The 16930-nt window shown below is 44.7% G+C and overlaps 2 protein-coding genes across 4 annotated transcripts in view; both read right to left on the bottom strand.

The window, feature by feature from the left end:
* LOC135509581 (dual specificity protein phosphatase 8-like) overlaps positions 1–4086 on the bottom strand; it is a 68262-nt gene extending 64176 nt beyond the window's left edge. The window contains exon 1 of one of the 2 annotated variants that reach the window (XM_064930352.1): positions 3764–4086. The gene's annotated coding sequence lies outside the window, so the exon portion shown is untranslated. Of the gene's footprint in view, positions 1–3320; positions 3406–3763 lie in introns of those variants that run through there. The other variant, XM_064930353.1, reaches the window with a different exon arrangement.
* Positions 4087–5498: 1412 nt separating this feature from the next.
* LOC135509580 (tyrosine-protein phosphatase non-receptor type 5-like) overlaps positions 5499–16930 on the bottom strand; it is a 28838-nt gene continuing 17406 nt past the window's right edge. For both annotated transcript variants that reach the window (XM_064930350.1, XM_064930351.1), the window contains 9 exons: positions 12882–13135; positions 12466–12658; positions 10996–11080; positions 10785–10864; positions 10385–10522; positions 10166–10276; positions 9541–9701; positions 8778–8891; positions 5499–8567 (listed from right to left, as the gene is read on the bottom strand). In XM_064930350.1, the coding sequence (XP_064786422.1) occupies positions 8474–8567; positions 8778–8891; positions 9541–9701; positions 10166–10276; positions 10385–10522; positions 10785–10864; positions 10996–11080; positions 12466–12658; positions 12882–13135 (1230 nt within the window). In that variant the 3' untranslated portion in view covers positions 5499–8473. The remainder of the gene's footprint in view (positions 8568–8777; positions 8892–9540; positions 9702–10165; positions 10277–10384; positions 10523–10784; positions 10865–10995; positions 11081–12465; positions 12659–12881; positions 13136–16930) is intronic.

The raw sequence follows: 16930 nt of genomic DNA, 5'->3' as shown, positions 1-16930 counted from the left end.
ACGGACGCTGCTTATGTCTAATGGCGCCAGAGCCCGCCCTCCCATCTCCCTCCCATCTCCCATCTCCCTCACTCTCTCGTTTTCTTATGCAGACAACAAGGATGGCAGGGAGGGGAGGGGTGTGCAGGTTACATCTGTAACAGGGAGGAGAGAGGTACCAGCTATCACGCCATCGTTGCACCACAGCTTGCCTCTCATTCCCTTCTGTTTGTCTAGACTGAGAGGGAGGTAAGAGAGCAGAGAAGGGGGAGGCCCCAACCTCAGCATCCTCCACCATGGCAACGCAGTATCCTTATTGAACATGGCAACTTCATTCCCTCTCCTGCATAACAAGTCTCCTCCATCTTGTATTTAGAAACCATTAAAAAACAACTCAGAGATTTAGAAGGGGAAAAAAACAAACTATCTAAAATAGCCAGCGGGAGTCTGTTTTTATTTTTAAATCTTGGATGTACAGAAGAGAAGTTGGAAACAGAAGAGTGGAACAGGTGGAACTGACTGGAGCAGATTCTCGGGTTGCCATAGAAACAGCCATATTGGGTAGAGCAGGGGGCACGGGGAGGACAGAGGGAGGGAGGATGCTGTTTAGTGGGTACTGGTAGGGTAAGGTACCACCACTTAGGCTGGCTCCAACACAACTAACCAATTACTAGTGATCGGAACAGGTTCATATATTGTCAGGACGAGGCTAACAAAAATATGCAACTTTAGGTCCTGTAGTAGCCCAGGAGAAACGAAACATGAATTAAAAAATAACCAACACTCTCAAACTGAGTAAATGATTTTAGTTATTACATTTAGTAAAAAGTCATTTCTATTCAATACATTTCAAATAAACAACTCAATGCTGGCTGTCTTCTTAAGGCCAATAATTACACATAACCCTGTGGTTAAACAAAGAGATCAACTGGAGGACACCCAACGACGAGGTAACTTCATCCGGGTTAATCATCAACTCCCAATAACGTCATCCACAGACCTCATAGGAATCTGTGGAACACAAACAGTTGCTTCATCCCATGCCATGTCCTCTTTCCCTTTTATTGTACTGACCAGCAATCACCTATAACAACTCAACCAAAACATGGGTGCATCTCAATAGTCCTCCCCTTGACTCCTTTCCTTCATCTGCACGGATGTGGAAAAACTATAGATAAGGGCCTGAGTGGCGATGAAGGGAGGAGGAAAGGAAGCCACTGCAGACTATTGAGATGCAGCCCAGGCAGGTCTCCTCCAGGCCTGGGGCCTAAGGCTAGTGCTCCTGCTGTGATAATCAGTTCCATATGGACACCAGTGTAACATAACCAGTGTAACATCTGACAAGACTATTTTGCTCCGACAAATGCCACAGTGGTGACCACAGCAAGATCCAACCCCGGCTCAACAAAGAACACAATCTTCATTGAACACTATGGCCATTGATCATGAGGCGATCATGTTTCTATAAATAATGCCATATCTCATGTGTGGTTAACCTAAAATCCCAAGCTCTCATTTCCTTAACCCAAACCCACAATGATTTCCAATGGAAAATACCCAAAATGTAAATAAATACTCGCTACCCTCCCTTATGAACGAATATAGTTTCACTGACAGCGTACACGTATACAGGCAATACTGTTAAGCGTGTTGATTAGAGAACTTCCCTGCAGGATTCAATCTGACTCTAGACTCCATGCCCATTGTGTGGGTGTGGATACTAATGACAGGGGTATGACAACAGGGTCAGTGAGCTGAGCTGACAGATACAGAGACATGTAGAACTCCAGTTGATCTCTCAACCCTGCTGTGTATGTGTGTGTGTGTGTGTGTGTCGGCACTTATCTACCATCTACCCCCCTGTCCCTGGGCCATCATAGTAGAATAATAAGATATGCAATTTAGCAGAAACATCTATCCAAAGCAAGTTACTTTGTAAGCAACATGCTCTACCAACTGAGCCACAGGAGACCACCACCACACAGGATTTATTCACTGCTGCTACCAATGGACCGCCTAGGATCCAGTGAGGCACAGGGCCACATATCTGAGGGACAGGTAAAGTACTTGGTACACAGTTGCTGTTTAATGTTTACACACACACACACACACACTTAGAAACGCCCCGCACACACACCGTGTTCAGTGCAGCGCTCCCTCGGAACTCAAACAGCACAATAACCATATACTGTAACGACCGGCTGTTATTACAGCACCTTCTCAGAGGGGAAAGCAGACAGTACAGACATTGCATCACCACCCTCAGTGCTGTAGCTGCACCTGCTGTGACACACAGTAATGCAATGATGTTCATCATCTCCACATCATCTCCACTAGTCTTACATAGCCCACTCGGTCTACATTTCAGGTGAACCTACAAGCGAAGGTCCTACATCTGGTTCAACGTGTGAATGCTGTCCACAGCACCTACAACTTTATCTGCTTAGCATACAACATGATAGCACTGGTTAGAACGGGAGTATCTGCTGTCTCCAGGTACCGATAGTGCAGGAGGTGGGCCAACTCCGAATGCTTTGATAAACAGGGTAAGGAACACATTGCCTCGGGAAGTAGTTTGGGGGTGGTGCGATTGTTTTTTTTGTTTTGTTTTTTAGGGGGGGGGGGCACCTTCAGCACATCCTGCAGCACCCCTACTCCCTGTGGCTATGAAGGGACAGCGTCGTCTGGAGATAACATCACACTGGGCTGCTCTCCGTGATCAATACAGCTGTATCTCAGCGACACTAGCATTCATATCTCAACTTAAACAATCACGTAACGAAGACAACATTAGCAGTAGCCTATAGTGTTAGTACCTCACGTTGTTATAAAATCACAGGTCAATAACATGATCATAACAATAAAAGGCAGGGAAATAATAGAAGGGGGGAAAAATATCCACAAATAAAATGTTAAGACATATAGCCTATGTCGATGTATTTCTGGTTTTGAGCACGATGAAAACCACGGGGTGTTCTGGCCTGGTGACAATACCCGCTCCCCCACGATCCAGTATAAATAGAGACGCGACAATAAAACCGAGCCGCAACACAAAAATAACGCACCGCAATACACCCAATGGAGATATTGCCACAAGAAAGACCAGATATGGAATAGACATATTTGTGGTCAAATGTTTAGTAGTATATTTTGGGGGGATAATTAGACTACATTATAGGCTACAGGCGCGGGCGCGTCAATTGAGAATGATAGTGCGGTGCAGTAGATTTACTGTTCTGTTGTGACGTGTGGATATCTACATGCGAAACGACCACCCTTTCATCGCGCACAGGATTAATAGCCCCACAATAAAAACAGAAAAATTACTGCATTCCACCTACCGTAAAATGAAAATAAAAAATGCGAAGATACCAGGTATTTGTAACAATAAAGAAGAAATAAGCCCAGGTTTGATTATTTTCCATTATACGGGGCTGCGCACTAACAGACGGCAGGGGGACGTAACCACGCCGCACTACTGTAGCAAGCCAACTAACGTTAGCCCCCTGCTAACGTAATAGGCAAGGGGAGGAATTATTTGACAAATAGCTGACCGATCACTGGAAAACAAACGGGGAAAACTATTTTCACGCCACTTTAAAACCGAAGTGACTTTTTCGTAGTAGATTAGGATAACTTACATAGCATGTTAGGATAATTAACGTAGCAGGTTAGGAGACTGGGGTTAAGTTTAGGAAAAGGGTAAGGGTTAGGGAAAATCACCTTATATTGAAGTGATTGATCACACGCTGCACAAGAGGGGGGTGGCTCCACAAATACTCACCTCTGTGTCCCCGGCTTGGTGATTTGTGATCAGCTAACCTCCATGTGTGAAGGAACAGTGTGTCACGGCAGCCCTCTTCAAAGCGCTTTAACTTGGGTCACTGTTTACTTGTCATGGGTCGAGGGTAATGAAACACTGTGCGACAGCAGAGCCACTGTGGTCACAGCGCAAAGTTGACAGCGCTGGGAATGTAAAGGAAATTAACACATTAAAGCACTACAATTGTTTCGCTTGTATTTAGGTCATGCAGTGTGGCCGCAATTACAGATAAGCAATCTGCATTTACTAGGCATTAACGTCCCTGGAAACCAGAAGGTGCCTTTAGCACTAAAATGAACTAAGGATGAGGTCATGGTTCAGAAGGGAGAGAGAAAAAAAATCAGGTTGACGTCATTTTCAGCCAATCGGAGTCCGCGGTTTAGGGGTTAGTTGACGTCAGCCTTCTGAGCCGTGGATTAAAGGGACACTGGTTTTAAAGGAGACGTGCACGATTATTCCTTGATCTCGCGTGCGGCGCAACATGCTGTCAAGAGCTCACACGCTTTAGGGACCGTAGGGGTCATGCACTGTCGCTTAGAGAGGAAAAGGCTCTTTTGTGCAACCGCGATTCAAAGGTTGCTGGATGGGTGTGCAGAATGTGTGCAGAATCCTGGGCCCAGGAGGTTGCTGAGGGGAGGACGGCTCGTAATAATGGCTGGAATGGAGTGAATGGAATGGAGCCGTCCTAATTAAGGTGCCACCAGCTGGCCGACTGCCTGTGATCCCAGGACATGTCTAGGTTTGGTCTGTGTGATGTCCCTCTTCATCTCCCCCTTGTCTGTAAGACCACGGAATGAATTAAAAAAATAAACTCTCTAGCCGCCATTTTGAATTGTAAAGAATTTAGGATTTTTTTTCGGGTTACTTTGACATTAGTGAAATAAAGACGCATCTCATGAGAATGTCAAGAACCACAAAATTGGATCAATTTAATTTTAATTTTATATAGAGCCATGACAAATACTAACTTTAATAGGGCTCAATACAGGGTGAATGAAAATAAAGAATAGCCAGTTAACCAAAAAAGGAAAAAAAATGCATATACCCGAGAGAACCAAAACATACAATACAGTCTAATAAAGGTCTACCCAAGAAATACAGTAACAACATCAACACTAGATCCATATGAATATTTATAGGCATAAAATCCTACAATTGTAGTGGTGGTCAATGCTCATTGTGAGTTATTTTGCTCTCATAATAAAATGGGATAGTCTTTATGTGTCATAGCACAGATGATATATTAACAAGTGATTGCTCTAACAATGGAAATTCATGTCCTCAACGATGGAAGGCAGGCAAGGGGAGGTGAGATCCTTCCAGCCAATGAAAGGGCAGATACAGTCACAACTCCGATATGAAGTTTTTTTTTAAGTTGCCGAAATGCCAGGTGTCCACTTATATCAGTGCATTCGTAACATAACCATTACGAAACTTCTGTTCAATCAAATAAACCGGGCGTAGCAAATGAGGAATGACATTTTAAGTTGACTAAATTCGACTCTCTCTCATTGACCTCCATACAAAAATTCCATGGACAGATTCTGGGTCGAGTAAACCCTCTCGCTTCGCCTCTTTCTCTGGTTGTAGTCGTTGTATGGCACTGTATTATATTGTATAGTCTGGCATCTAGTGGTTATAGTTGTGTACTGACAACTGCTACAGCAGGCATTCTAAAGAGAAATGACAACACAGATTCATGAAAATCTACTTTTATTTGGATGCAAAAACTCACAATTTAAAAGCAATACTGTAGAAGCAGAGGAGAGTAGGCTGTTTGCTGGTTGGTTGGAGTATGTCTGATAGTTTCCCCAGTGAGCAAAAAACTGTTTGAGAAGACATATTTTCAACCAAAAAGACATATTCAAAGTATTTTCAACCAATTTTGTTCACTGGGTTGGCTATTTCAATGATCTTCTCCCTCACTATGATAACCAGAATAAGACCTGGCAGCACAGACAACAAGCACTCAAAATAAAGCGGTTGGATCAATTGCAACGAGCGTTATCAGGAAAGGATTTCATAGTTGAATTCCAACTTCTCCAAGTTCCTAGCGGTTCCACTTCAGTTGTTGTTCCATCTTCAAAACTCAACATGTCACGGCCGTTTCAATCAGAGGATGAAATTCTCATTTTTACTTTGTGAGATGCCCATTTAAAACAAACCAGTGACATTGTCTCCTGCTGGGTGTTCACTGTAATGGACCAGCTGCATTCAATCAAAGATTCAGAGTCCTTAGAGGTTTCTTCCATACAACTCTTAATCCCATTGTTTTAGCTGTCCTACGAGTAGTTGATATTTCTCATGTCGATGTGAGGTCAGTCTAGCTTGGAGTTCACAGGCCACAATGCAATCAATTACGCGCCAAGGAGAAACCATGCAGTCGGTCAATGTTAAGTATCGGAGGTGTCAACCACATTCAAATCGTGGCCCGGAAGCTGTTCGTCATTGGCATAAACATTTAGAGTGAACCCATAGTGTGGTTTTCCTTTATATGCGATTGAATTCAATTGAAACCACAGATGGGGAATGTGTGAGGACTGTGTCAAAACTGGGTCTGGGGTAAAACTCGAAAAGAAAATGAGATAAAAAAAAAAACCTCAAGGACACACAAAGCAAAGCATATTGAAGCAAAGCCTAGAGGCATCAAAGTCATACTGAAGACAAAACAATCAATGTTTTTTTGTTGTAAGGTAACTTGGGTAGTTGTCACATTTGTATCTGTCAAATCTTGCGATATAAACCAATGGTTTGACCACAGTATGAGCTACATTCCATTGTGGTGTAAATGGAAAATATACACAAGGCATCTACTCGAAAGGATTGTATAAAAAACGGTTCTAAAAATATCTCTGGTTGGTTTCACAAAAGCAAACTGTATCAAAAGCATTGGCAGAGAGCAAGCAAGATAATCGGAGAACCCTTATTACAACAGAAAGCTGGACAACCAATCACTTTCGCTTTGATTACGGACATATGAGAGTCCCATACAGCACATGCAATCCATTTAAATCAACACAGTCAAAACACGACACAGAGACATGAACATTTTACAGCTGAACATCAGAGAGACAACCATAGTTAGTCTATTGTGCTTTATACGGAGTAGGCTTGGCCTGTCTATACAACAATCATGGGCTGCTAACGTCACGCACGTGTTCAGGGTACTGTTGTCAGCAGAGGTCATCATCATCCCAACCCCACAGAGAGGGCGCTGATGGGCAGGGTCAGGAGGGTCAGGTTTACCCATCATCATTAACACCTGGATCCTTTGTTAGAGGGGAATAATAACGTTTAAAAGGAAAGCTAAACCATTAAAGTCCAGTTTAGAGGTTTTGTTTCTTCTTGCAACCTTTTTACATTCGTACCCTTTTGCACTTTCATGTTGATTTTCTAGCATGGTCCCAGATCTGTTTTTTGATGTTGTTGTTGCTTTTGCAGACCAAATTTGAATTGACAAAACATGACAATACCATAAGGAGTTTGGCAAGCGAGCCGAAACAGACTGGCACCCAGGCTATTTGACTCCCGTGAGGGGGAAAAAATGTAACAGGTGCACGTTTCACTAGCAGATCTGCACCTCCGCCTCTGGATTCCTATGCTACTGTATGTGCCAGTCATTACTTCTCATGTGTGAACTCAGAAGTTGAGACATGCACACGTCCCCCCCAAGTCTCGGTGGTCACCTGACAACGCTGGTGAAAGTCTATGAGGCTATGATGTCTGATGAATTACCATGGAGATCATGATGACTGACTGCACATACGCACGGTACTGTAATACTGAAGAGACTGCACACAATGCCTAGTTACCCAACGGTTACATTCCTCGGTGTTTCCATAGAGATCTATGGCACATGCCTCAGTCAGTGGTAATGAACACGGAGCACCATGAAACCTGAAGATGAGGTGGCTCCTGAGAAGCACCAGGAGTTTGGAAAGGCCTGCTGTACTGTGTTTATTTGAAGAGGCCAAGTGAGCACAAGACTTTGAACATTGACATTTTCTACGTCTTTTGCTCGTATGGAGGTTTTGTTGTAACAGGAGAGAAAAGCTAGTTGGCGGTTTACGTTTCAGACGAACTGGTGGTCCCTCACTGTGAGATTGTTTTACAACACCGTGAATATAGGCTTTTCTTATCTGGAGAAGTCTGAATAATCTAACATGGCACTTGACGGGACATATCATCAAATATCCTACTGGACAGACCTCTGCCAAGTGTGACAACAAATGTCTGCGTTAGAAGTGGGGCCAGACAGTCATGTAGTTATTGCTACTCTTAGAGCATGGTCTGCAAATCAAATCAGTCAAATTCTTGCCGAATTAAGGAATTTATGTCAGAATTGGGCTTCTCGTACGTGGGCCTCTGAAATGAAAGGGGGCTGGATGAGGCTGACATAGTCTGTTATTGTTTTTGTGGTTGTGTGTGCTAAAGGGTGACATTGAGATGGGTGTACAGTACAGTAGGTACAGTGTACAGTACAGTAGGTACAGTGTACAGTACAGTACAGTAGGTACAGTGTACAATAGAGTAGGTACAGTACAGTAGGTACAGTACAGTACGTACAGTAGGTACAGTGTACAGTACAGAAGGTACAGTGTACAATACAGAAGGTACATTGTACAATACAGTAGGTACAGTGTACAGTAGGTACAGTACAGTGGTGTGTCTCTACTCCTCTACAATGTGGGACAGCTGCTTCTCGTAGAGGCTGAGGACGTGGTGAACAAACTGGTACTGCTCACCCGTCTGGATCATCCCGCCTCTGCAACACACACACACACACACACACACACACACACACACACACACACACACACACACACACACACACACACACACACACACACACACACACACACACACACACACACACACACACACACACGGGAGAGAAAGAACAGACCGGTGTCAGGAAAAAGACGAAGACAGACAGGTGCGAAGCAAGAGAGCCCAAGACAGACTGGAGACTCACCTGTCGAGGCGGAGCTGGCAGGTGGTCCTCAGGATGTCGACCACGCCCTCACTCCTCAGCTGTTTACACAGGATGGAGGTGGCGATGAAACAGCCTGTCCGACCTATCCCAGCACTGCAGGAAGGAAGAGGAACCATGAATGTAGTACACCTGTATTTCTGACCTGACTAACTACTAATGCACCGAAAGCCATGAGAGCTGCAGTGCTGCCAAGTCGTCCGTCTTTAGGGCCATAGACCTTCCAAAGATTCCACTGAGACACCCGCCCCATTGATGGTACCGACCAGAGATTGAAAGAGGACTCATCTCTGTATCTGTGCCATTATGGCGTCTGTGACAGCACGGACAGAGCCATTGTGGTTATCTCCATTTCAAAGCCGTTCATTTTCTTCTTCTCATGTTTATTAAAAGCGTAAAGCTAATATTGGTGATTTACAGCCACCTGCAGTGCTGAAGTCCTGAACCAAATCTTGTGTGTCATTCATTTATTGTGGCCACTAGATTGCGGATATGGCATTAAATAATTTACAAACCATAGGCAACCCTATTTGAAGAAGAAGGCAATGCTCTGAACATTGGCTGTTCGCTCCCAACCCATAGGAATCCCCACCCAGTTGACTACTTTGAAATGGTGGAATCCCTCAATGGCAATGTCCATGCTAGAATGGGTTATATCCATCTAGAGCCCTAATTCTACCTCTATGGTACAGACTAACCCTCCTGGACTATCATGTGTGTATCATATCTGTGTTTCCAACTCTACCTGCAGTGGACGATGACAGGGCCGCTGGTGGGCGGAGCTTCCGCTCTGGCCTGCTCCACTTCCTCTACCAGCTCCAGGAGTGGCGGGGCTTTGTCTGGGGTCTTCTGGTCAGGCCAGGAGGTGTACCAGTACTGCCGGAGGCTGCGCTCCTCTCCATCAAACTGACACACACGCGCACACATTAACACATACATGCACATGCACATGCAGAGACAGAGACATTTTTTCAGCCTCATCCTCTGCATGTACATACAAACTGTTACCTAGGTATTAGTTGCTACGACAACAACGATTGCAGAGCCAGACTGTGACAGGAACGCAGAGTGACTTTAAAAAAAAAATATATATATATATATATATATTTTTTTTACAAATGGTGTTGTTTTTCATTGTGTGATTTCATAAGCATATTATTAGCCAACAGCTGTACTTGTGGCAGCTTTTCTATCTCTCTTCATTCAGAGGCCAGTGCTTAGTGGATGAGAAGTGAGTCCATAATCCAAAAGGGTCAATGTAATAACTCAAACTGCTTTTTCTCCTTGCCATTTTACATAATAATTTATACATGTCCTTGGCAGTGGTGTACAGATGTATACTGTACGTGTCTGTCTGCTATCAGTCTCACCTTCAGAGTGAAGACCCTCAGGCTGTAGTCGTCCTCCTGGGTTACCGTGACAACCTTGATCTCGATGCCCTCGTGGGTCACAGAGTCCTCAGGCCAGTACTCTGCACATTTCTGGTAAGGCAGCAACACATAGCCAGGGTTTCACATTGGACATTTACTGGGAAGAGTGGGCTCCTACCACACCATCCTCCCCTATCCATCCCTCTTCTCCCTCCTCACCTCATTCTTCTCCTCTAGGTTTGTGATCATGACGATGATGGGACAGCGCTCCTGCCACACCATCCTCCAGAAGTCTCCCACTGTGTTCACTGTAGGACCCTGGGTAGCGATGTACGCCCGCTCCTCACCCCCGTAACCCTGAGGAAGGCAACACAGTAGTTCAAGTGAGAGCACGTAGAAGGTCTCATAGGACCCTTGATGGGAACAACTTGTACACAGGGCCGACGCAAGCCTCTTGCCCCCAAAAACAAACACGTTAGGGTTTTACCAATGCTAGTGTTTTTGCCCTAGCAGCCGCTGGGCCCGAAGCGGCCACTTGCCGTATGTTTCTTATTGGCTGGGCTGGCACTGCTTGTACAGGAAGTAGCTGAGAGGGAGCAGTAGGCAGACAGAGACGTACCTGTAGGTAGTTAGCGTTGATATAGGTACTGAGGAACTCCTCTTCATCTGCTGTCCGGAGTATCACTCGGCTATGTGCGTCTGGAAAACAACGGATCCCGTTACAAGGTGTGTGTCCAGCGTTGTCGCTCACCTCTACTCTACATACCAATTTGTGACAGAGGTTCAGAGATGGATTCAAAATGGCTGCCGTTTGTAGTGTCTCTACTCACTGGGGAGGATGGTCTTGTAGCGGTTCTTCCTCACCAGGCCCGGGTAGTTATACTCCTTTGGGTCCACAAAGTTCATGGGAGTTTCCTGTCAATGGCAACATAACAATGGATGTGGCTTAGCGATGTATGGCTGTAGAGGAAGTGAGGACCCTACTGAATTGAGTGTGCAATGGGCATGATTGTGTGAGTGTCACTGTTTGCGTGTGTTGTAAACGAATAACCTCAGCAACAAACAAAAAAAGAAACAGCCCTTTTTCAGGACCCTGTCTTTCAAAGATATTTCCTAAAAATCGTAAATAACTTCACAGATCTTCATTGTAAAGGGTTTAAAAACTCTGTTTCCCATGCTTGTTCAATGAACCATACATAATTCATCAACATGCACCTGTGGAACGGTCGTTAAGACACTAACAGCTTACAGAGACTGTAGACAATTAAGGTCACAGTTATGAAAACTTAGGACACTAAAAAAGAGGCCATTCTACTGACTCTGAAAACCCCAAAAGAAAGATGCCCAGGGTCCCTGCTCATCTGCGTGAACGTGCCTTAGGCATGCTGCAAGTAGGCATGAGGACTACAGATGTGGCCAGGGCAATAAATGGCAAAGTCCGTACTGTGAGACGCCTAAGACAGCGCTACAGGGAGATAGGACGGACAACTGATCGTTCTCGCAGTGGCAGACCACGTTGTAACAACACCTGCACAGGATCGGTACATCCGAACATCACACCTGCGGGACAGGTACAGGATGGCAAAAACAACTGCCCGAGTTACACCAGGAACGCACAATCTCTCCATCAGTGCTTGAAACAAACAATTCTAATAATCTACCTGCAACAGAGCATGCTGGGAAATATGACAATGACGCTCCCTCCCACATCTGTGGCTACTAGTTCTAACTCCCAATCAACTCCAGTTATCATTACTAACTCCAGGGAGCGTATCACTCGGTTGAGGGTTATGATAACTCCAGGAGAGTCAATTCAACAACAACAAAATTACTCTGACATTTCAACTGTCCTTGATTTACCGTGTACTAATTGTGAGTGTGCACCTTTACTTTACTGTCCCCTCTACCTTGAGTGGGATTGTGTACAACAGTCCTGCTTCGTGCAATTGTGTGTGTAGACCCACAGTACCTTGGTCTGAGAGAGAGAGAGAGACAGAGAGACAGACACAGACAGAGAGACAGACACAGAGACACAGAGAGAGAGACAGACACAGACACAGGAGAGAAACAGACACAGAGACACAGAGAGAGAGACAGACACAGAGAGAGAGAGAGAGAGAGACACAGAGACACACAGGCAGACAGAGACAGACAGAGAGAGAATCTCAGCCTAAACATGTAACGTATCCTCTATGGAGCTGGGTATGCTAATGCATTTCACTGTGTCCACATCTCACCCACCAACTGTTTCGAGTAGCCTCTGGATGTACAGCGCTCCTTGGCGTGTGTGTTTTACTCACATAGAACTCAGCCTGTAGGGCCTGGTCGTCTATAGCGCGTGTGTGGAGCTGGCTAGGGGTGAGAGTGTTTGTTCCCTCCCTCAGGTACTCCTTGGCAGTCTGGTCTCTGGGGGAGAGCTGGGCTCCGTAGCCATAGGGCTCCGTACAGCCAGGAGAACACATGTCCAGGGTCAGAGACACGTTGGAGCCTCTCCTAACGCACACACACACACACACACACACACACAGGATGGCACCGATACATACAAGAAGAACAAACGTACAGACACATACAAGAAGAACGTTGTGCCGTAATTGTGCGCACGCAGAAGCACAACAACCCCCACACGCGAGAAAAAGGCATGAACGCATACACACACACACACAGACATTCCCACTAGAACACCTCTCCACCACACTTCCATCCCCCCACTGACCTCTCCTGCAGGCCCACAGGTGTAACAGAGAGGGTGGTGATGTCCCCCTCTGTCCTCGTGTCCAGGCCCAGGTCAAAAATGGGGGTCTGGGGTTCAGCTTCCAGGTCCATCAGGTCCTCCTGGGCGTCTGTCCACTCCGACAGGGTGAAGGAAGGCTGGCGACTCACCGACTGACGTCTGTCCCCATGGTCAGCCACCGTCGCCGCTGACCACCACGCATCACCGTACTCCAACTTACACACAGTGCGGATGATCTGGAGACGCAGCATCAAAACGCACATTTCAGAACTGTGTCCAATGCCGCCGTTTGTCTCAATATCAAATCATTTCTGGGTAACAATTAAGTACCTTACTGTGATTGTTTTCAATTAAAATGGTCGTTAAAAAAAGAAAAATATATAGCTGTTAAGCAAAGAGCAATTTCTCAAGCAAGAATTTTCCTAGACTGTCTAGGAGTCATCTGAATGGGGAGGGGACCACTGAAAACTATCTGTTACTAGCAGAAAGGTTTAGAACCTATTGGTCTATTAACTAATTGACATAGGGGGACATGGGAGAGCCACCCTTTATTAAGTCAACTGGAACTGTGATCATTTTTTTCAAGAGTAAACGGCCTGAGTAAGACATCTTCATTTATCCACCATTTTTGACTTTGGCACCGATCCACAAGCCTTTATATCAGTAATTCTACATCCCGTCTTATTTATTGACGAGTGGCTGTAAGAACAGATTTAGTGTCGCTATCATGTCAAAGCGCAAGGCAGATGATCTCAAACCCAGGACTTGGCCCACAAGTATGGCCACTGCCATAGACGTTTGGGAAAGACAGCATACTATGAACACAAAGCTGAGTTCTATGATAAATGAGCTCATCAATGGACAGTCGATCGACAAGACACAGCCACCTTTCCCAGAGGAATTGCCATTGCAGCAAGAACAGACCAAGAAGTTACTTTGTCAGGATGAACATGGTATGTGCGTGTTTATGATTACAGAGCTGCTTGTGTCTCCTCTGCAAAAGCATTCATCATCTTGTCTAGCATTTTCTCCAACTAACAACTAAGTGCACATCGATAATATATCATAGCTACAGTGCCTTGCGAAAGTATTTGGCCCCCTTGAACTTTGCGACCTTTTGCCACATTTCAGGCTTCAAACATAAAGATATAAAACTGTATTTTTTTGTGAAGAATCAACAACAAGTGGGACACAATCATGAAGTGGAATGACATTTATTGGATATTTCAAACTTTTTTAACAAATCAAAAACTGAAAAATTGGGCGTGCAAAATTATTCAGCCCCTTTACTTTCAGTGCAGCAAACTCTCTCCAGAAGTTCAGTGAGGATCTCTGAATGATCCAATGTTGACTTAAATGACTAATGATGATAAATACAATCCACCTGTGTGTAATCAAGTCTCCGTATAAATGCACCTGCACTGTGATAGTCTCAGAGGTCCGTTAAAAGCGCAGAGAGCATCATGAAGAACAAGGAACACACCAGGCAGGTCCGAGATACTGTTGTGAAGAAGTTTAAAGCCGGATTTGGATACAAAAAGATTTCCCAAGCTTTAAACATCCCAAGGAGCACTGTGCAAGCGATAATATTGAAATGGAAGGAGTATCAGACCACTGCAAATCTACCAAGACCTGGCCGTCCCTCTAAACTTTCAGCTCATACAAGGAGAAGACTGATCAGAGATGCAGCCAAGAGGCCCATGATCACTCTGGATGAACTGCAGAGATCTACAGCTGAGGTGGGAGACTCTGTCCATAGGACAACAATCAGTTGTATATTGCACAAATCTGGCCTTTATGGAAGAGTGGCAAGAAGAAAGCCATTTCTTAAAGATATCCATAAAAAGTGTTGTTTAAAGTTTGCCACAAGCCACCTGGGAGACACACCAAACGTGGAAGAAGGTGCTCTGGTCAGATGAAACCAAAATGGAACTTTTTGGCAACAATGCCAAATAAGTTGGCTACTTTATTGCCAGGCTTTTCAGGCCCCGTGTTGATTTTCATGTTTTTTTGTTCGTGTCATGTCTTTAACTCATGTGGCCTACTTGGAATTTCACCACCCTCTTGTTATCTGTTTAACAACACAGATCCAGGTCAAGCACCCACAGGTTGCAACAAATGGGGGGTGAAAAGAGCCAATTACGCCGCCGTGCACTGGACGGACAACCATGTACTGCAACGTCAGAATGAAGTTCATAAAATGCAAGGAAGTAGGTGGACACAAGCGAAGACCAAGGCAGAGAGGAAAACAATAGAGATTGAAACTGGGGCCAGATTCTCTGAGCTATGTAACAGTGCATTCGGAAAGTAGAGAGACCCTTTGACTTTTTCCTTCCTCCTCCCCCCATCAATTTACATACAATATCCCATAATGACAAAGCAAAAAACGTTTCTTTATATTTTTTTTATATTTGCAAATGTATTAAAAATAAAAACTGAAATGTCACATTTACATAAGTATTCAGACCCTTTACTCAGTCCTTTGTTGAAGCACTTGGCAGCAATAACCGCCTTGAGTCCTCTTGGGTAAGCTGGGCACACCTGTGTTTGGGGAGTTTCTCCCATTCTTCTCTGCAAATCCTCCCAAGCTCTGTAAGGGTTGGATGGATGGATGTGTCGCTGCATAGCTATTTTCAGGTCTTTCCAGAGATTTTAGATCCGATTCAAGTCCGGGCTCTGGCTGGGCCACTCAAGGACATTGAGACTTGTCCATAAAGCCACTCCTGTGTTGTCTTGGCCGTGTGCTTAGGGTTGTTTTCCTGTTGGAAGGTGGACCTTTGCCCCAGTCTGAGGGCCTGAGTGCTCTGGAGCATGTTTCCATCAAGGATCTCTCTGTACTTTACATCGTTTCGTCAATCCTGACTAGTCTCCCAGTCCCTGCCACTGAAAAACATCTCCACAGCATGATGTTGCCACCACCATGCTTCAACGTAGGGATGGTGCCAGGTTTCCTCCAGAAGTGACACTTGGCATTCAGGCCAAAGAGTTCAATCTTGGTTACATTAGACCAGAGAATATTGTTACTCATGGTCTGAGATTCCTTTAGGTGCCTTTTGGCAAACTCCATGCGGGCTGTCATGTGCCTTTTACTGATGAGTGGCTACAGTCTGACCACTCTACCATAAAAGGCCTGATTGGTGGAGTGTTGCGGAGATGGTTGTCCTTCTGGATGGTTCTCCCATCTCCGCAGAGGAACTCTAGAGCTCCGAGTGACCATCGGGTTCTTGTCCACCTCCCTGATCAAGGCCCATCTCCCCCGATTGCTCAGTTTGGCTGGGCGGCCAGCTCTAGGAAGAGTCTTGGGTTGTTCCAAATTTCTTTTGTTGGTACTCTTCCCCAGATCTGTGCCTCAACACAATCCTGTCTCGGAGCTCTACGGACAATTCCTTCGACCTCATAGCTTGGTTTTTGCTCTGACATGCACTGTCAACTGTGGGACCTTATATAGACAGATGTGTGCCTTTCCGAAATTGAATTTACCACAGGTGGACTCCAATAAAGTTTTAGAAACATCTCAATGCAAACAGGATGCACCTGAGCTCAATTTTGATTCCCATAGCAAAGGGTCTGAATACTTATGTAAATAAGGTATCTGTTTTTTATGGTTTCCGTAAACAGATCACAGCAATCACAGCATCTCAGTTCAGTTAATGAAAAGGGTATGTTGTTTATTTGTTTATGATGTTTTAGTCATTTGTAGAACAACACAAAAACATATTTACAGTTGAAGTTGGAAGTTTACATACACTTAGGTTGGAGTCATTAAAACTCGTTTCTCAACCACTCCACAAATTACTTGTTAACAAACTGTAGTTTTGGCAAGTCGGTTAGGACTTCTACTTTGTGCATGACACAAGTAATTTTTCCAACAATTGTTAACAGACAGATTATTTCACTTATAATTCATTGTCTCACAATTCCAGTGGGTCAGAAGTTTACATACACTAAGTTGACTGTGCCTTTAAGCAGCTTGGAAAATTCCAGAAAGTTATGTCATGTATTATTTAAGCTGGAAAATTGAAGGCTTTCAC

The sequence above is a fragment of the Oncorhynchus masou genome, chromosome 22, assembly GCF_036934945.1.
Source record: "Oncorhynchus masou masou isolate Uvic2021 chromosome 22, UVic_Omas_1.1, whole genome shotgun sequence".
NCBI classification, from domain to species: Eukaryota; Metazoa; Chordata; class Actinopteri; order Salmoniformes; family Salmonidae; genus Oncorhynchus; species Oncorhynchus masou.
The sequence above is the reverse complement of the archived record's forward strand: the minus strand, read 5'-3'. Positions and strand labels throughout refer to the sequence as shown.